Genomic DNA, 21,450 nt, shown 5'->3' with positions numbered 1-21,450 from the left:
CTCCTCAAAAGGTATTTCCGTCCAAAATATGGTGAAAAAAAATGAGTGATAATGAAGACAACTAGGAGACAGAAGGAGCTCAGCTAATGTCAGACGCCTCGATAAAATGACAAACAATACGCTCTGGATTTCTAAATCTAATTGACAGACTTCCTAGGAAAGCAAAGTACCAAGGAATTAGCATCCAGAGTCTTAAAATAATATTCCTTTCCCTGCCACAGTTGAGCCCTGTGAGAGCCTGCTTGCTACCAGATTTCCTAGGAACAGATTTCTGTAGTAAAACTCCTCCAGCCTCAAGAGGGACTAATGTGTTGTAAGGTTCAGGTATAGGATTATCTGTATGACCACCCTCAAATTCATTTGGTTCCAACGCAGGTGATTCTAGTGCAATAGAGATGGAAATTTAAGCTCACACAAGAAGCCCACCTGCAAATTAACACAGCTGCAACGCAGTCACCAGCGCCTGATCCTCCAGAGTGCTGCTATTTGCAGCGTCCCATATCCCAGAGTCAAGTGCCTGAATCAAAACCTAATGGCCAACATTTGCAACATTACATTTAGGGTTAATGACTCCAAAACCAAGGCTGTATGTTCCCACCAGAAGATCTCTTGGCAGATCAGAGCAGCGGGTGTAGACGGGATGCTCAGTGCAGTGGTTGGAGGATCCTGTTTCACACCTGGTGAATTTGTTCTACAACTGCCCAGAGCCACTGCATGGGTTTGAATAGACTGTCTGTTGTGGACTGTAATACACCTTCATGGATTTATGCAAGTATTTTGAGGTAATTCTTTGATTTTGAATGTTTACTTGCCAACAAGCCACTGGGAAAATTGTCTTATTTACCACAGAGACAGTTATTCCCCAGCAAAACAAAACTAAGGACAAATGAGACTCATTAAAACAAAGGAAGAGCTGCTTTGTGTGGAAAGCTAAACTTCCACAGAGATTCAGAGGAGACCATTTCTTCCTCTGGAATGAGCTGGTTTGCTGTGAAGTATCAAGGGAGCACCAGAACCATCCTCTTCAATGCTATCACTTACACCTGTGCAAACCTCGCTGCCTTTTGCTCCAGCTGCAAAGTAATTTTTTTTTAATCTTGCTTTCTCTATCACAGGTGTATGGGAATAGCTGTATATATTAAAAAAAAAATATAGAGAAACTGAAAAAAACCAAACCCCAAATCTTCCAAAACGAAATACCCCACTGCACACCCTCCTGCCTCTGGAGAACAGAAGGGAACAAAACAGCATGTGGCGATGCCAGTCACGCTGCTGATGGTGGCACCGGCAGGCGCTCCAAACTCATACCAGTGGCCATAATGTTGGAAGCTGTACAGAATAAGGAGAAACAAAGAGAGGCCATATTCATCCTGACCACACACTGTTTGTCTTGATTTGAGATGAGCCCAGAGAAACAGCAATGGCAAAATTTCTAATGTTCATCAGCAAAGTGAAATACGTGATAAACTGCTTTAATATAACTGGCTGCTCAGGTTTGCCACATCCCCAGCAGGTAAGTCCCTGACAGCTATAGCCAAGTAGAGGATCCTGCCAATTAATGAAAGTTCAGGGGAGAGTTCAAGCTATTGGACTTACATAATTGCTATCAGGAAGTCTTTTTCCTCTCTGGTTTTAAAAAGAAATTCAGCCTAGAGCTGGAAAACACCATCGAATGAAAATCTTTCTGAAATCGCACATTCCAGCCAAGTATTTCCATTTCAAATAGCCTGTATTTTCCCAGCAAAAAATATTAAAAACCCCAAGCCATGCTAATACAGAGAGGATGTCCAGTTGTGAGTTTCAGTGCTGCTTGTCAGTTAAATTGATTCCTTAGGAAAAAAACATAAGCCTATGAACCAAAACACTTTCACAGAAATAAGGATGTTTTTAGAGGTGACGAGTCTCATCAGCAGGACAAAAGAACACACCTTACTGCAAAATGACCAAAATAGTTGGTTGTTATCATATTCATTATCTCAGGTGCTCCAGTCACCTCCCTGGATCCTTATATTGATTTATAAGCTCCTGGCCTTGATTTCTACATAAGGACAACTCTCAACTACCTGCATAAATGAAGACAAGACCTTTACCGAGATACATATGGAGCTCACTGTGTCTTTAAGGACATGAAAACCCTGTGAGCCGGAACAGGATGGGATGTATACAGGCCTTCTTACTTCACAGGCTCAGTTCCTTCCTCTCATTGTTATTTTGAAAGTCCCTATCATTAATTGAGAAGCTATACCTATGTGACAGGATGCAGGGACCCATCAACCAGGAGGTAGTCAGAGTCCGGTGTGTTTGGATGATATCCAATCAATGACTTGTGATCCCAGGAGTTCTTGTGAGTCTTTTGGGATAGAAGTTTTGATTGGGTTGACTTTTTGCCCAGTTTTGTAAGGCGCTTGAACCTTTCTGCCTCTCTACAAGACAGCACAGGTTGCATCACTACTCTCACACATAAAGAAATACAACTGATTCTTCACACTACATTTAAAACCTGTAAATGAAATCAGAAATCCCAGGAAACGCTTTGATTTCTGTTTTAACCTTAGAGTCCTGATGAGGATATCTAAAGGCTCTTCTCTACCCTCAAAAATGACCTAACAGTTGATAAACAAAAGGAAAAAAAAACAAACAAACAAACAAAAAATCCCAGCAGGCTCAATCCTCATCAAAAGACCTGGAAACTTTACAGTCTAAACTTCCTTGTTTTCTTCTTCAAAGAAAAATCTGCATCGATGCAGCAGCAAATTCTAGATGAAAGCATGATGGCCCAAAACCACTAGGAAAATTCAATAGCCAAGCAATGCTATGTTTTTCTAATAGCATATTTCCTCTTTTTGGAATTTCCATTGATTTCAAACTACATTAGGGAATTATAAAATGGAAGACATTTTTCTGTAACAATGTATAGAAGAATTGTTGATGTTTCATTTGAAATTGCCATTCCAGAAGAAGAGAAGAATTGAAACTTTTAATTTAAATCGGAACTTTTTGTGCAAATACAAAACATTTTCACCACTCAAAAATTAAATATTTTGGGTAGTTCTAATCCCAAACCAATACAGACTCCAGTGTTCACAAGTGTTTGAGACACCCTGAAACCTGACCTGAACTCTTCCAGTGCCCAGAGGGTCCTGGGGTCTCATTTCAACCCTTTCTCTGTAGAGTGAAGTGCATCCATCACAGAAAGAGAAAAAACATGGCCCTCCACATGTGGTCCCGTGTGCCTCTGGCACTAAGTGACCTGTGGTTTCTTCCAACAAGTTTTTAGGAAGGTCAGCGTCTTCCCCTCTGAGACTTCCTCTTTGATTCATCCTGCTGGCCTAAATTTAGTGAAACCTAATTGCAAAGTTGTCCTTTCATCTGATCTATTTACACTGAAATTCCTCCTCTGAAAGACGTTTCAGGAAATCTCTCTGGTTTTCCTTCAGGCTCTCAGCCAGGAACAGGCATCGCTGTGACCCAGCTCCCGAGGCTGCTCCTGAGACACGTAGGGTAGGGGACCGTGGGCTTTTGAAGGATGGAGAGGGCTGAACTGTTACCTCATCCACTTCTCCCTGCTTTGTGCCTTTTATTGCCCATAGTCCACAGAAAAACCTCCTGCTTTGCTGAACACGCGTTGGGAGCTCGGCTTGTCACAGCTGCAGCAGCTCACCGGCTTATTACTCCCTTCTGCCTTTTGCTGTTGATTCCTCCGTGCTCAACCACCCTCTCAGAAACCTGCCCAGCCTCCTCCTTTGTACTGCTGCCTCGGCAGACGAGCAGACAGTACCTGGGTGACAGGCGGGAGCCCACGCGTTGCCGCTCTTCTGAGCCCTCCGGGGAATGGGAAGTGCCGGGAAGGATCCTGAGAAACTCTTTTGGGTGGGACGTGGGGAAAGGGCAAATGCTTTCAGCAAGACCCGCAGCATTAGTCAACTAACAAGCTTTTCATAGCCTAAGCATATGAAAAGGTCCATGTGCGGGAAGGGAACACGGTAACACGCTCCCCTCCCTCTCCTGAGAGCCTCATACGCTTCCTCCCGTATTGCACTGATCAATAGAAAATCTCCTATAAACGTAGTCAAGCAGCTGAACAACATCCCAAGTTAAACTACCCTTCTAAAACAGCATCTGTGTTTCCTAGGAAAGACTATAAGCCCAGCTTCCAAAATATTTCACCACCTCTCACTGAAAAAAAACACCTAAAATAATCTACAACCTGTTTTATTTCCTCTCCTCTGCGCTCATCTCCTTCTCAGAACACAAAAATCAGTCTCTGGCCTGTAACTCGCTCCCTAATGGCTCCCAAAGCCATTCCGTTGCTGGAAGCAACACAGTGAACCACCCAGGCAAAGCCAAGATTTTATTAGGGTTTAGGCAACAAGCAGGCAGCCAAAGCCTCCCCCCTGCCAACCTCCTGCTTAATCTGCTTCACGAGGTCAGCGATAGAAGCAATCAGACGGCGACGTCCGGGATGCACCGTGCTCCTGACTGCTCAGGCCATCTCCCTGCTTATGAGTGCCGGAATGGGATTTTCAGGTGCTGTTTAGACACACGCTCACATGAACTTTGCTCGGGTTCAATCTAGCTCATACATGAGATCACTGGAAGAAATCACGAACTAGTTCCAAGAAAAAAATCCCTGTATTATCCGCCCCTCAATTCTCCCACGGCACAGGGATGCGGATGCAGAGCCCTGCGCCTGCTGCTCGCTGCCGCCTGAGCCAACCGCGGCGAAGCGCCAGGCACAGCGCCCCAGACGGCATTTAGACTGGATGAATCCGCGCCCAGCTAGTTAGAGCTGTATTTCAACTCTGAAATTAAGTGCACTTCTGAAAGCTTGAGTGCTCCTCTGAGATTCCAGGGCTGTGCAGGCAGGTCCTGTTGTGCCTGCTCTGGAGCAGGCGGCAGCCGGAGTCACTTCCCTGCCTGTTCTGCCCTGCTGCTCTGCATGGTCCAGGTGTGGAGCATCCACCACGCTGAAACACAAAGCATGGTGAAGACCCTGCCTGAAGGAGCTTGTTTGTTCTCTGCAGCTTTCCTGTGGAATCATGGCCTGAGAAACAAGCTGATGGGCCACAGCAGATGAGAATAGAAATAACCTATGTAACTGTGATGTTCAGCTGAGGTTTCTTTGTGTGTGCCGATAAATTCTGCTGGTGTAAGGAGAACCCCCTTGACAACTTTACTGTACTGTTATCATTAAAATTAACCGTAGTATAAAACTCTGAAGACTCAATAAAACTCTCCTTTTCCTCGAGGAAGCCTGACTACAAATGCAATGTGCTTCCACAGTCTGTACTAACTACAGAACAAGGGCTTTTTTCAATCTTGCAAAATCCAGCTATTTGATTTTTCTATTTTGGCAAACATTTTCACTTCCGTGCTCAAAGCATACTCTAGGAAGTTATTCCATTTTAATTAAAAAGAACCCAGCCATCAGTTGAAGTGCTCAAATTCTTCTTTTAACCTGCTTTATTACAACAACCCAGGGGAAGACTGGGCAGTTCTTAAACTCTGGGCTGGAGGCTGAAGCTGGGGCTATCGCTATAAGACACTAGCAGCTCAGAGCATTCTATCTGCACAGGCCCCTGACAATTGTTGCCCATAGTCATTGTGTTTGGAGATCATGGAGAGGAGGTGTAAATCCTAGGACTGCTATCTAGCTAGCTGTGTTGGGAACAGGCACATTTTGAGCAGATACAAGTCTGGAGGCTGGTGAGTCTATGAGGAGCGAGCTGACCCTTGCCTGCAGCGGATCATGGCACGAAACCCATCGCACTATGGGGATCGTGTTGGCCCTGCTTGTTTAACGCCCCCCCACAAGGAAAGCTTGGCCCGTGACAGCATCTAACGAGCTGATGATTTGGTGTGAGACCCTCTGGCTCAGAGCTAAACGCAGGCACCGTCAGTGGAAGGGGCTATATAAATGATCCAGACAGGTTGTCATTATTAAATATTCCATGAATTACCAAATGATCCTGCAGTCATTTCAATGTGAAGCAACAGCCAAGAACTAAATTCCAGTACAGTCCCTGCATAAATTCCTCCCTTTCACTTGCCCAGAGCACCCGGTTCAGCTTTGTGTCGCAACCAAGTCCGCAGGTACGCTGTGTTTTTATGACTACGTTGGCCTCTTCGGAGCAGTGAAAGACAACAAGCACGTAAAACATTTCAGGACAGTCATAATGAGACACCAGTGCGACGTGAAGTAGTCCTGCACGCGAGTACTGTTGGGATAGTCTTGGGTTTTCATACGAGGCTTTTGGTGTCCACAAACTTCCCTCAAATTCCTGGATTTTGACATCATCGGTCAGAAAGTTTAGGGTTTATAGAGCCACAAATCGTTTGTCCAAGTGACTCCTGGACTCGTGGTCCCTGGACCATTTAACTGTTGCTACATGGGAAAACACCTGACACCAACCATTTGTCGAGGCAGAAGCTTTTCCTGCCTGCCCAGGCATCTCCGTGGCTCGGCAGGGTGACGAGCCCCATCCTCAGGAGCCCCACTCCAGCACCCGGGGGCAAAGCCAGGGAGGAAGAGTCCGGGCACCCAACGGCCTCGCTGCTACTCTCCTCCCCTCTGCAGTCAGCATTACTGCGGAGATGAAGGAAACAAAAAGCAAAGACTGCAAACAAAGGGGATGGCAATTTTTGATGCAGGTTTTCTCATTGCAACAGGGAAAATCACCAAAAGCAGCCTGACTGGTTTGCAATCATCAGAAACACTGTCACGGGAAATACCCCGCTTTTATGCTGCCAGTTTGAGTGACTTCACGCAAGATTGTGATTGCTTCAGACTTTCTCTTCCCCCTCCCCCTGACAAGTTGTAATTCACGCCAGAAACAATATCATCCAAGCCATTCTCAGAGCCTTTTCCATATTGTCTAGTCCCCATCCACCCCCAGGTCCTCGAGATTTGTCTCCTGAATGAAGGCTGTAAATCTTTGTACAGGATGGCAGGAGATCTTTGAGCATCTGAGTTATTATGTAAATGAAGCATCAATGGTACTTTTAACCGCAAGTTGATTGGCTTTGCAAATGAAACGCCAGTGATTTATGGGTCTGAGCGCTTCCTACAAACAGGAATTAATGCTATTCACTGACCTTGAACCCAAAGCAGGATCCCTGAATTGTTCTGCTGAATGCTGGCACAGCACAGGTCTGGGGTGGAGCTGAGAAGCTGCATTTCATCCCACCTGTGCTGTCCATTTACCTGTTTCTCAGAACATGAAGAAAATAACATGGGCCAGTTTCCAACACTCAGAGTATTACTGGATATCCCCATTCCACATACAGCCCTTTTCTTAGCAGAAAAGCCAATTTAAATACTACCAAGACCAAACATGAAACTAATCCCTTGTGACTCTGCAGCACCACAATGACCAGGATGCGGCAGGCAGTGTTCATGCTGGGCTGGAGGGATCCAGAAAAGATGTGCTCACCTGACACGAAGGCCACTTTCTCCTTCAGTATAGGAAGGACATCAGCAGCTTTTAAACCATCATTTCGAAAAGAACCTGCAAAACAGAGGAAAACAGGAAATCCACATTAGAAGAGAGAATGTCCTTGCTCCCAGCTTCCATATTTCTCAAAATCAGACTGGAAAAAGTCTATAAATTACATAAAAGCTTCAAGAAATAGACCCTAATGGCTGATACATAAACAGCATTAGCATCAATAGAGATGTCTGTAAAAAGAAAATACAGAGAATCAGCTCATCACTTTATCCTTCAGAAGTTCTGAAAGGTTAACAAATTTCCCACCAAGTAACCAGATTTATGCCCACAGATTTATGCCTTTTTCACAGACCACACTATCGAGCCTGGGAAATGCCCAGCTTGCACAGCGGGTCAGGACCTCTTGTTCCTTCACTGCCCAGCCAAAATTGCAGGGAACATTATAGCACACACACATCCACTTAGCACCAGCCTTTGAGACAGATTTGCACAGGGGCTGGCTTAAAAAAGGCTTTTCCTCTTTCCCCCTTTCTGCTCTACACAGCACAGCAGGAGAAGGAACGGCTCAAGGTGGGGACTGTACTCAGAAGGAAGACACGCTCCTTAGAAGCCAGCCAAAGTTCTCCCTGGGTACGGAGTGGTTTGAAGCCACAGCGTATCCTCATATATTCGTGCTGTTTGATTACATGTTAAATATACCTGCACGGGCCATTTGCCTTCCCTGCTGTGCCAAATTATTTCATGTCTCCTGAAAGTTGACCAAAGAAATCCAAAAGAGATTTTTACTCTCCTGGAAGCCTTAGGAAAGAATTGCTGATGGTTTCAGCCACCAGCAGCATCTTTCTGCTTTGCAAAAGACCAGCAGTAATGGATCACCCCACAACAGGCCAGACACAGCTATTCCATCAGCGCTATCACAAAACAAAAGGTAGGTTTGAAGGACATCTTTGCAGTTGCTCTGAAAAATAACTCATCCATCACTGGGTAGTGAATACCCATCACAAGTGATCTTCAATATGGCCTTAAACCTATTCCAGCTCATCAAAGAGTACAACACATTTGAAACACTGTTATTTTTACTTTCTGCCTTTCACAGGCAGGCAGCAACCACCTTTTTCTGATATGGTGCCAGGGCAAGAGAGTCTTCTCACTAAGCAGCTTTCGTGACTGGCTAGAAACAGGGCAACATTGCTCCAGCCATCACACCTTCCTTGCTGAACACAGCAGATGACACCTGATCATCTGGATCTGAAAGTGGGAATGGGGATAAAAGCCCCTTCTATAAATTGTTATCTACTTCTTGCATCATGCAGCCTTCAAAGGTACAGTGGTTTGATCCACACAGACATATGGAACAGACAGGATGAAGACCACAACAGCCATTTCCACCTGCAGCTGAATCTGCATACCTACGAGTAGTGGTATAATTATGGTTGACTTACTGTTAATGGCAAATGAGGTAGCATTTGCCGTTCACAGTCACCTGGTGCAATAAGACTATCTTGTACATGCACATACGTCCCTCACCGGTGATCAACGGCTACAACTACCTCTATATGTCCCCACATGCTCTCAGGTGTCACCTCTGCGACACTCAGCTCAAGAAGACGAGCCAGCTCACCAGCTGAGCCTACGCTCGTGAGAATCAGCACACAAAGGAGTGAGGTAATTCAACGCAAGGCCAAGACCAGTGTAACTGCATTTTGAACAGGCATTGGAGCACGGTCCTGAGAGATCCCTAAAGAGTGCATCGTGTCGGTAAAGTGTTTTTGGGACCAGGGAAACTAGTCATGGTTGCTGAACTCTTTCTGTGTTTAAGTAAGCAGGACTATGTGCGCTCTGTGTTAAATATATGAGGCTTTGCTATTAACTTATCCTCTTAACAAGAATAACCTCTCCGATCCCAGGCCGTGGTTAGCTCTCACATCAAAGGTAGGAACTGTTCAGCCACAGGCAACGTTTGGAATTTAAATAGCTTTGTATATAAGCATCTCATCCAACCGTGAAGCAAACACGGACAGCCAATGTGGCAGACACATCACAATGGCTCGAAGACACTGAAGCAGAGTACTGGGCCAAATTTCTCCAGCTGCGAGATCAGCAGTGTCAGTGAAAGTTGAGTTTTGGCCAATATTTGTTAAATTTGTCAGGGAAACAGCAAATTCTTAGGCATTTAGCTGTGCAGTAGACATTATATAACTTAAGACTTCGTGAATATTACCAAAAAAATGTCAGTGAGTGCGGTATTCATATATGTAAAACACATGTTAAGTACTTCTTAGCAAGAGCCTACTATACTGAGGGCTGAAGGACAATTTAAAATACCCTCCCACAAGGAAGGACTGCATCTCACAGAAGTAATACGCATGGAGACCAGGAGGAAAATGTATGACTTTTAAAGGTGGTCACCTCCTGAACTGCAGCAGGGCAGGCTGCAGGCAAGGAGCTTACTGTTAACAGCCCCGATGTCCTGACTGTGCACAGGAGCGGCAAGAAAAGACACGAAAGGGGACGGTGCTTCCAGCAGGTGTTTTCACCTTTCTCACTATCCCTCAGGACAGATAAGTCACGCTCCAAAATGATGAATGAATTAGAAAACTGTGAGCACATCCTACAGCCAGGGAATCAACAAAAACTCCCAAGAGCTGCAAAACTTCTCTTGGGATAAGGGAGGAAACTCCTGAAGGTAAATCACTGCCTAAAGCAATGCCCTCGCTCTGGGTGATGTATGTGGTCACCCAAGTGGTAGCTCGTGACCCACAAATGAGGCCATGGCCACTGCTTTCAGAGGTCACTCCAGCTCCTGACAAAATCCTCGTGTTAGCAGCTACATCTCAGAGCATGCTGACAGGCTTTCCAGCAAGGGCTGGGGGAAGGGATGCATAAATGGGAAAACCAATGGCTGTAATAAGGGCTCCAAAAGCAACAGCAAATCTGTCTCCAGGAGGGCCCAGCGCAGCAATGATGCATTCCCCAGTTCATAAGTTATTACAAGCATACCCCTAATAATGCTTATTTTCATCCTATTCCCCAGCTGTTTCTAATACATTTGTTTTGTTTATTTGCGTGCTGGATCTGAAGACATGTCTGCAGAGCACCGTCTAATTTTTGCTGCAGACCCCCGGGTATACAACCATCTAGCCAGTTCATTACTAGACGATGCCAAAGGCTGCACTTTGTATCCTGTCCCACGCCTCTCTCCTGCCCCTGCAAGACCTGAGACCTCCTGTGGCAGAAGGACAGAGAAGGACAGAGGGGTGAAGGAAGGGCAGGCTGAGCACTGAGCCATCCTGCCCACTGGTTTGCTGGTTCACCATCATCCTAAGCGTGGGACTACACAATGATGGTAGTCTCTCGCCCTTCTACCTGCAAGTCTCACCATGGTCTGCAAAGAAGCCTGAGCACTACAATAGCCCCTTTACCAAAAAAGAGGCACAGGAGCACAGTGCCATGTCCCAGTCACCCTGCAGCCCCTCACACCTGGCTTAGCGTGGTGTGCGCGGACACTATGACTATCCCCAAACTTTTATTACTCCAGTGACACAAGAAAAAAACACAGCATGCCGCAGGAGCAGCTGACAGAATAATGTATTGTTGTAAAGTTGGAGGGACTAAAAAATTTAAAAAGTGGATCCTCGGCATGGCTGAGACACGTTTCAGGACAGACCAGCATCGCACATGCACAGCCTGTCTCCTAGCAGGGATTCCCTGTGCAGCAGAAGCAGCTCACAGTTTTAGGTGAGATGCTGTAATGAGAAGCCAGCTGGGTGAGACGGGAAGCCTAAGGCATGCTTCCACATTAAATGCAGCAAACCTGAAATTGAGAAAAGAAAATTCTTTTTTCCCCACACAAATGCCCCGGTTGGCTGGGGGAACTTGCTGCCGCAGGACGTGGAGGTCAGCAGCTCAAGGGGCTTCCCAAACGGGATAGAGATCTGCAAACAACAAACGCCTCCAGGGAACTGTAAAGATTAATAAAATAAGCAAGAGTTTTGGAAAGAATATAAGCCTACAGACTCTGGCCTGAAAGCCAAACTCTAACTCTTGGAGTGAAATATAAATTATCCCTAGAGAGAGCCCTGCAGGTTTTAAGACTTCTTTCTCTAAGCAGAGTGCAGGGCCTCTGTTGGAGACACCGTCTTGGGCTAGATGGTCTACTCCCGAGTGGCTTTTCCTAGAAAAGCTTCAGTTCTAATCTGAAAAATGCAGCTCTTGGCTTCAAATAAAAATCAGCTGCTGGAAATATGGAAATACTTTCTATACTGAAAAAAAAGTATGCGTAGGCAAGAAGGCGGCCTCCTGTCAGAGCACTGCATGGGGCTTAATCACTTGGCTCCTGATGCCTTCAGCAGGAGTTGTTCATCCCAAGTCCCATGCAATGTTTGAGGAAAGGCAGCCCACATTCTCATAGTTCTCAGAACAGATTTGACTATTTAAAAACTTTGGCATGAAGTTTCTTTAACCAAACAAAACCGAACTCCTTGGGCTAAACCCATCCCTCGAGGAACTCTACTGGAGTCCAGGAGGCAACAGTAGAATTAATCTGGTCCATATTGTTTCTTTCTTCTTCCCTCAGTAAAGCCCTCTCCTGTATTTCTTCTCCCACTCCCACCCCTGGTTCTTGGAGCACTTATCTCCTAGGTTTATCATCACCTATTTGCCTTCCTACCTATTTATTTGCCTTCCTATCTCTTCCCCCCCGCCTCATCCCCCCAGGCCTCAGTGGATTTTATTTGTGTTTGCAGTAAGGTAGCATCTTGGCTTTCTACAACATACAAACAGAAGGGACGTTTGATGTGAGCAGAGAGAGGCAGAACAAAGGAGACGCTATTATTCCCATTGGAGCCTTTGCAAGTTGAGACACAGAGAGATTGACTTGTCCAGTGTCAGACAGAGAGTTTGTGCAGAGCTGAACCCTCATTTCCCCAATGCTTTTCTCATACAACCATCCCTTTGTTTTCTGGCAGAATATAATCCTCCTTTTTTTTCTCTTTACACTTCTTGCTTCCTCCTCCTGCCCTTCTCTCTCCATTATTCTTTCTTGCTGTATTTTTGCCTCAAATATTTACTTTCTGTGTGTGCTAAATCCTTTTTAACCCCTTCCTCCCTTCCCTGCATGCTATTGTCTGTCCCGGCAGGGCTGTGAGCCTTCCTAGTTTGATTTCTCTGATTTTCTACAAGCCATGGAGAGCGGCTTAGCCGAGGGCTGCCGGGGCCTTTGCCGCTGGGATTTTGCTGGCCGAGGCTCATTGGTTCAGAGGCAGAGAGGCCACAGCATGGCACAAGCATTTGGTTGAATAGAAGCAACATGTGCTCCAGACTAGTATTTTAGCACCATCTGGCAGAGATAAATAGGGCTGGACACTCTGCATCTGCCGATCACTCCTCTGTGGACAACAGCCTGATCCCTGATGCAAAGAAAGAACATTTTAGTACCCTGAGCCCCCCGGGAGCCCGTGAGGCTCTCCTGCCACGCTTCCCCGCTGCAGGCAGCAGAAGAGCAGCTTTTGACTTCACAGAGGAAGGAAGGAAGGGAGGAAGGGAGGAAGGGAGGAAGGGAGGAAGGGAGGAAGGGAGGAAGGAAGGAAGGAAGGAAGGAAGGAAGGAAGGAAGGAAGGAAGGAAGGAAGGAAGGAAGGAAGGAAGGAATGATTGAATTGAATTGAATCTAAAGGCAGCACCAGCGACAAAAAATACAAAATTAATCTGTAAACATTACCAACAATTATTGAAGATTAACCCAGAGCTATCTACTTCCCTAACAAAGGTTATTATTCTCCTTAATAACCAATAAAAAGTAATACCTGGTCTCACATTTATAGTGCTAGGACTGCAGGTCAGAGTGTGGCAGGGACAAGGTGGAAGGCAGGTTGGACTAGCACCATAGTCCTGGGGCAAGGATGGCAGCTGTCCCCCTCCATGCTCAGTTCGCTTTCTCGAGCAAGAACTTCTCACCTGGTGCTCCTGACACGTCTGCCCTTCCTAAACAAACAGATGCAGTAAACAGACTGTCTGCGTCCAACATACCTTGAGCAGTAAGCACGGCCAAAGCATCCAACACTCATCTGGGGAGACCAGCAGAAGCTGGTCAGACATTGCTGCTATTTTCCGTGGAAGCACAGCTGGCATTGGCTGTGTTTCTCGCCTCATGCAGAGCCAGGGCTAGAGCTTGCTTTCAGCTCTGCAATGGAAATGTAAATAATCCCCGGGACCTTCGTAGACTCGTGATGGCTTTCCTGCTATATAACCGAAGACCCACACAGCATATAAGCTTGTGGTTGAAGTCCACTTATTTCTGCACGTGTAAGTGTACATAAACATAGGATTTAGACATATAGGTATGCAAAGTGGGTTACAGGTACCTCATAGAGGATCCAAACATAAATCTGCTGTGAATCTGACATCTAGTACTCCTGACAGTCTTGTATGTAATAAATGTTTTTATACCACCAGACCTAGTGTGCAGACTGACTCACAGACCCACGCCATAGCCTCAAAAGCTGCAAGAACCATGGACACAAAATAGATGCACATGAGATTAATCCCACCGCAGCACATGCCAAGCACTTTATCCCAGCTGAGACAAAAGTTATACTCATTACATTGCTGCATTTATTCTAAAATGAAATGACGAATGTTGTTTTTATATGTAATACTTAGGCTCATTCCAAGACTAATATTATTTTCTCTCTGTTTCCTTATTCTGTCCTTCCTTTTATTAATTATACACCACTACTGCTGGCTGGAACATCCTTCTGGTCACAGCTATTGAGTGGCAATACTACAGAGTACCTCTGCTTCCAAATTTTACCAGTGCTTGTCAGAGGTCCAGCTGCTTTTCTGCCCCCTCTACACTGACAGGCCGGTCCCTCTGATTTCTCCCTGCTTGAATCCCTGCAAAGGGGTGGCCAGTGCCAGCACAGCCCCCTTCCCTCCCCTGCCTCTAACACCCAGTGAGGCAGGGCTGGGGTTTGGGGGAGCTTGCTAATTGCTGAGATTGTTATTCCCTCCACGAGGTACTTGGCAGCATCGAGCCTCCCAGCACAGCCTTTGAATGTCCACACATTTAAACAGTAGCCCCGGCTTGAAAGCATGCCAAAGAATAGGCCAGGCTTCAAGAAAGATACAGCCGCTTGCAGCAAGCATGCAAATTCATTAGCCTCTGCGCACATGTGGCCTCTAATAAGCTGCGTTCAGCATCTGAAGCCTAAAACATCACACCCTGTGCATCCCACCTAAGCCAACAGCCAGGCTTTGCCTTTTCAAACGTGGCACAAAACCATTCAAAGCATCAGAAGGATACCGAATGAAAGCACAACCTGCGGCAAAGCCTCTGCTTCATCTCCATCCATGGGGGATTTTATTAATTTCATTTTAAACACACACTAATAGAGATGCTAAGAGAATGCAATGACTGTGAGTCAGTCGTTTACGTGTTTCCTTTTTATTTTCATCAGGACTTTGGAACCAGACTGAGATCTTTCAGTTCTTACCCTTAGAAAAATAATTAGACATTGTAAGTAGCCCCGTGGATAGCACATCTGACTGCTAGTCAAAAGACTTGGCTCTATTTGTGGTTCTGCTCCTAAATTGCTTTGTGATCCTGAACAAGCTGTTTCAACTGTGCTAGATCTTGGTTTTCCTTTCTACAGAAGGGAAATAATGACTGCCCACATTACTAAAGCACAGTCAGGTCCACAGACCTCAAAAGCACCTTACAAACATGAATTAATTTTGTCTCAAAAAACCTTTCTGAGGCAGGGAACTGCTGCAGTGTACTTTTATAGACAGGCAAAAATGAAGCATCGACAGTAGGAAAGACTTGCTCTGGTGTCTACAGAAAGGACTTTTGGGGCAGGAAAGGGAGTCATTAAGAAAGTTGGAAAAATCAGGTCATCTGACACAAAATCCTGTGTTTTATTTCTCAGTGTGCAAGGGATGGATGTGCTGTCCCAGAGGGAAATGAGTGTATTCAGCACCTTGAGCTTTTAGTCATTAAGTGTCTTGCTGTAGATTGCACTACACACCAGTGACCACCCAGATGTCTTTTATGGCGTTAATAAAGAGCTACGGGCCATTTGTAATCTGACGTCACATTTTAAGCATGGCCACGGTTTCTACCCAAGCCTAGTGTGCATGAATATTTTCTTTTCATTTTGTTCCCCTCTCAATTCCAATTGGATTCCTTATGGAAACATTCCTCTGAATTATATAAACCTGTAAAAAATTTAGACCTGCTGATGGATTCCTGTAGGAAGGATGCAAGTTCTCTGTGAAGTTGTAGAGGTTGGGTACCCAGGGTCTCCTCCTCTATTAAATTCTGTAGGTTAGAATAATTTCCTTTAACTGGCATTGGTTTATTCGACAGGCTTTTTCCAAAAAGCCGCAGCAGGGCATCTGCCAGCACCTGTCACATATCAGTGATGTGCTTAGGGCTTCCCATCCATCTCTCAGAAAGCCGCCCTCTCGGATCCTGGAGGTCCCCCACCGCCAGTAACTTCTCCAGGACAAAAAAATAAAATAAAATATCTAATTATGTACAACATTCAGGAGGCACTTTGCTGAAACGCCAGCCTTACAAAGGAACCATATGCCAGTGCCTCAAGTGTGCTTTGCAAACATCTGCCTCTCAGGGGGATTTCATGCCAGACAGTAAGAAAGCAACTTTAATTAGAGGCCAATTGAGATCCTCGTCCCAAGGCCTGTGACTTCCCTAAAAAAGAAAGAAAAATCCCAAGCAAACAAAGCAATCGCGTTTGCCCCTGTGTTTAAAAACAATCTGTACATTTTCTCTTTTAATGCATTTTCTCTTCTTAATTTTTCTGACAGGGTTCAATGTGCCCTGTCTGAACGGGCGCACAGGCTGACAAAGTTCCCATTGCCTTCAGAAAGATCCCTGCCCGGGAAGGATGGCTGTGCCTAGTGCCAGTGTCACCGTAGGTTTTAAATTAGTCATTCTTGATTGTGGTTCGTCCAACATTCACAAACTAGCACCTCACTATTAATTAGGCTTACATTTCCCTCTGTCTCACCTCGCCTCACATCCCAACAGATCAGATATATTTCTTCCTTTGCTCATCCCCTTCAGTCCCTCTTTCTTTCTGCTAGGGTTTTTGATTGCAGCTTGCAGCTACTGTGTCATCCCGTGAAGCTGATTTTTTTAAAAAAATAACAAAATGAAAACCCAAACTTGCAACACAAAGCGGAGTTTTCCCTTCCCGTGCATGAACTCCCTGGTTAGGGATAAAGCAAGATCCATGCCCTAAGCTCTTGAAACAGGGCAGGCAAGTAGAAACCACCCCTGCAGAGGGGTACGTGGGAGAGCAGCCCAAGCCCTGCCGGGAGCGCAGAGGCTGAGCAGGACACACCTGAGTAGGACACAGTTCAGCCAGACCAGGCGGCGGCAGGTCTCTGGGTGATGCACCCCCGGGCAAAACCAGCAAAACCAGGACAGCAAGAACAGCAGAAGGCGGCACGCCAGCTAATGTCAGGTGCAGCACGTCCCCGTGGGGGCACAGGGAAGGCTCAGGGGCTACGCTGTGATGCTGGGCTGCTCCGACAGCAGCTCCCCACAGCCCTTACCTGGAGAGCAGGACCTCCCTTCACACCCCGTTCTTCTGTCTTTATGTCAGTTTCCCAGGATCTACGCCTCTGCAAACCAACCCAAAAATGACCCCAGCCCACCGACAGGGACTGTGCGTAAACCACTTGCAGCTGACTTCAGATTGCCCACACCTCTCTAACGAAGCACCGAACTGTAAAGCGGCGGCGGCAGCAGCTCCTCCAAGGGTCTCGCAAGGAAACTCTCTGGGTGTAACAGCAATCGGTTTAACTTCCCTGACAACATCCTAAATCTAAACAAAACCAGGGCAAACATTTTACATACATCAGCGGGAGGGGGAAGGCAAGACACTGACAGAACTAAATAATTTATCTGCCTCTCTTACGGATGCTGACATTTTTGACACACATTAAACATTAATGAAAATCATTTTATGGATGGCTGAGTCATGCCAGTCAATGCATAATCTCCTGCCTCTCCACCTGCCCCTTTCACCCTCATCTGGCTCCTATCGTGGAGAGCAGCCACTTGTAACTCTGTCCCCTGAAAGAGGCCGGGCTGCCCCAGATGCCAAAGAGCAGCGCGAAAGCACCGAGGGGGCTGAACAGACCCTAACGAACACATGGACAAGAACCGAGCCCACCGAGTCCTAACCCCGCTGCTGTTACATTCACAAACCTGCTGTTTTGTTAATTAGCTAACACGAGATGCTGTGAATCATTTTGGAAAGCAAATTACCTCTCTGATTTCTAAAAGCTTCCTAGCTGCATTTTTTTTTAAACTTACTATTTTTTTCCTTCTCTCAATGTATAAATGCCAATTAAATTACTGCCTGCCTCTGTTTAATCTAATGTTAGCTTTCTCATATTTTCAGCCTCTCCCTAATGCCAGTACGGCCCCTTATGCCCAAATCTCTTTAGCATGCTAGTATAAATGTTTATAGCCCTAAGACTTACGGTTGTAAGAAGCTTGACATTTTTGTGGTAAAAACCTGCAATGTTATTGTAATGTTGAATAGAAGAGGATCACCAAAGTGTTGAAAATGCAGTTTTCCTTTAGTTTGTTCCAGCCAAGGACACATATAAAGAGATGACTGGGATTAAAACCTCACTAGCTGTCTGGATCTCTTCCTGGACAAGCAGTCCTTAAATTTGCTGAAATGATACTCAACAGAAGGTAAAGTTACACAAAGCCACTGGGCAGCCTTCAAAGACAGAGGATACACATTTAATCTCATCTTACATATCCCATTAGACTGTGAGACTAGGCGCCAGAGTTACCAGAAATATGTTCTTCATCCCAAACGTACCTTTTTTTTATGGAAGGGGCTAAAATATATCTAACGAGATTATCGCCTAAACTCAGTAAATTGGCTTCTTTTCACTAAGGGGGAGCTCAGAGCTGCACAAATAACTGGCTACAGGTTAATGAGATCTGACTGATCTCCAGAGGGTGCAAGCTGCTGCTCTATAGATCCCCGACAGCTGGAGTCAAATGACCATCCAACTCATCCCTAAAACACAGCGAAATGGTTTGGGGCCCCTCTTTCCAGCCCACTGCCAGGTTGCAAATGCAAAAGCCACAGACCTGACCTTGTCTCCTTATTTTTTAATTTCAACAGAGGTGACAGAAGTGCAATAAATCGGCAATGATTTTTTAATTTCGCAGATTGCACTGTAAAATCCTTTTCCCACGCACATCTTCCATTCTTCTGAAGGGATTTTGCTGGTTGGTGGTTTCCCAGATTTCAGTTTCACTGAGCAGCATGCTCTGCAAAAACAGCAGTTCCAGGAAGGAGGAAACTGTCACACACAAAGTGTCCGTAATAGTCCACAAAGTTCATTAGAAAGGTCTCCTAGAGATAGTGAAATTATACATTGATCACAGATGACCTACTGCAGCCTGCGGTGTCTTACCAGGATCTTGCTACAGGCGGCTGCCGAGCCGCATTTGAGTACAATACTGCTGAGTAGACCCCAATCTAAACCCAGCTAAGTCAACAAAAGGACGTTTATTACCTTCAGTAAATTAGAGATGAGGGAAAAACAAAGCTTCTCCTTTCCCCCACATCTCCTACTGCAGGTGAGATTTCACTCCCCCAGCTGCAGCAGTTTTAATAACTCATTTTTATGTTTTTCCCCAGCCAGGAATCCATCCTGCGTACACATCTCATGCGAGGCATCCCTACTCTGCAACACAAACATGCAACCACATGCACCTTCTCATATTTTCGTTGTAGCTTTGCTGATAAAAGGACAGACCACATCCACGTTTCCAGCCTACGACACAGCCTGGGGTTTCCATGACCTTTTCCTCCAAACTCCAGCTCTGCTGCTGGAATGACTTGTCCATTATGTTAGTTGTTCAATAACTCTTAGGCGCTAATACAGCTTTGAATAAATGACAAATCACAGTCAGAAGCCAATGAAACATTAGGAGCAATGACAAAACAAAAACGGCAAATTAACTGCACAAAGAAAAGAAAGAAATGCACTGATATTTTTCTGCCTGCTTCCAGAGCAAAGGCAGAATGAAAGGCGGGCTGGAGATAACAGATTCATCACGCTTTGGCTTCATTACTATAATAATTAATTTATATTAGCAGGTGCACATTAAGAAGATCTGTTTCCACCCCTCTGCCACCACCAGCTGGTGCAACATGCGTGTGTCAGTCACGGGAAATAGTAGTTGTGCTGATGCTCCTCACCATCCATCTTACGTCTGCATCCTGCCCTGCCCACAGCTTTGTTATGGGGTCCAGTCAGCAGCACTGGTACAGGGCTGCACAAACACATCGTGGAGAGCAGTTTCTACCCAGAAGTGCCTAAAACGGCCAAAGTCAGATATGGTTGGAGACAACCAAACACGTAATGGCATTTCCCACGTTTCATGGCAGCTGACTGATGGCAGCTGACTGATGGCAGAGCGCAGGTGTTATGGCCAGGGCTTTGAGGCAGGACATTTATAATAACTTTTCCTAAACCTGAAATTTATAAACCTGCACTGGAAAAGTAGCTAGGATCTTGTTCCTGAAGAACATATCATGGAAATGGTCATGCGTCCACAGATCTCTGTTTTATACCTCATCCAGTGTATCCCACCGCAGGATTTAGCCCAGTGCCCACCAGCAGGGTTCAGGGATACTACATGGGACTGAGAGGGCCAGAAAAATATCCTCTTGGTAATGCCTACTTAAATTTTGTGGTCTGATGAAAATGCAGCCTGTGGAAATGCATCGACACTCTCTACCACTTCCCTGAGAAGCCCTATCAAATATTGGCAATATCCATTTATAGTGAGGTGTACATTAACTGCAGAAAGCTGAGATACATGACAGTGACTACTAATGAAAGCTGCAAGATAAAACAACAATGACATGCTTGTGAATAAAAAAAATGCATATTGAAATATTATGGAAAGAAAGTTACCATGCAGGAGAGGTACCAAATCCAATTTTCCGAGTTGTATACTGGCTTAAATGATACAGACAAACAACCTCTTCACAGCCATGAAATGCTTCTTTGGAAATGTTTTGTGAACTCACACACACAGAGAAAGACAAAGAGATAAATAGTCTCTTCTTCCCCTGCACTGAAGAGCTACAGTACTAAGCACACTGCCTGCTATAAGACTACTGACAATTAAGGATGTGTCACTCTGAGCAGTATCTCTGTCTGCACGTATCTAATCTGCCCATTACCATCATCCTCAGCCGCTGCAAGACGACGGTGCACAGAAATCCTACGTTATGGGAATAAATACCCATTGAAGCCAAAATGGCAAGTCAGCTGAGCACATAAATTGCCCAGATTCTACCCGAGGAAAAGAATAATTATTTTTCCAAATCCACTTTAAAACCCTCACTAAAGAATACTTTCTGAAGAGGTCAAGCCCTGATGACAGCTAATACTTTCAAATGAATCTTTGTTATTGCCCAAATACAAAGAGCTGTTTTAAGGCATCACGACAGAAGAATGCCTCCTCCAGGAGCGAGCCTGCCCGCATTTGTATAGATCATCACTTAAGTGTTGGGTAAGTCATGTGACTTGCTGGCTTTGAAAGGTTGCACTTTGATGTCCAATGGACAGACGTCAGCATAAAAAGGTAGGGGGGAAAAAAATCCAAGCTTTACAATTGACAAAATAACAAGAGAGCTTGTGTGTGGAGACCAAATAAGCAACAGCAACCCAGCTACCTCCTCACCCCTTTGCTTCCAAAAATTGTTTAGCAATAGTGTAGCTACAAAAGTGCCAGTCATGTGAAGAGCCCTCAGTCAGCGCTACCTGCTCAGCAACGTGGCTCTTCAACTACTCACGCTACCCCTCACTCGGGAGCACCCACCACTGCTAGGAAACAGGTCCCCGGCGAAATAGTGCACTTGAAGCTGTAACACCATTTAGTGCCTTGGGTGTCAATTGTTTGAGGAATAGTGTGTTGTAGC

General features: G+C 45.5%; 1 protein-coding gene across 12 annotated transcripts in view; it reads right to left on the bottom strand.

Annotated features, from left to right (window-relative positions):
• Positions 1-21,450, bottom strand: part of KALRN (kalirin RhoGEF kinase) — a 522,320-nt gene that overhangs the window by 350,674 nt on the left and 150,196 nt on the right. For all 12 annotated transcript variants that reach the window (XM_074595384.1, XM_074595391.1, XM_074595388.1 and 9 more), the window contains one exon: positions 7,434-7,508. In XM_074595384.1, coding sequence (XP_074451485.1) covers positions 7,434-7,508 — 75 coding nt within the window. The remainder of the gene's footprint in view (positions 1-7,433; positions 7,509-21,450) is intronic.

This window comes from Larus michahellis, chromosome 7 (genome assembly GCF_964199755.1).
Source record: "Larus michahellis chromosome 7, bLarMic1.1, whole genome shotgun sequence".
Classification (NCBI taxonomy): domain Eukaryota; kingdom Metazoa; phylum Chordata; class Aves; order Charadriiformes; family Laridae; genus Larus; species Larus michahellis.
This window is presented reverse-complemented; position numbering and strand designations above follow the sequence as displayed.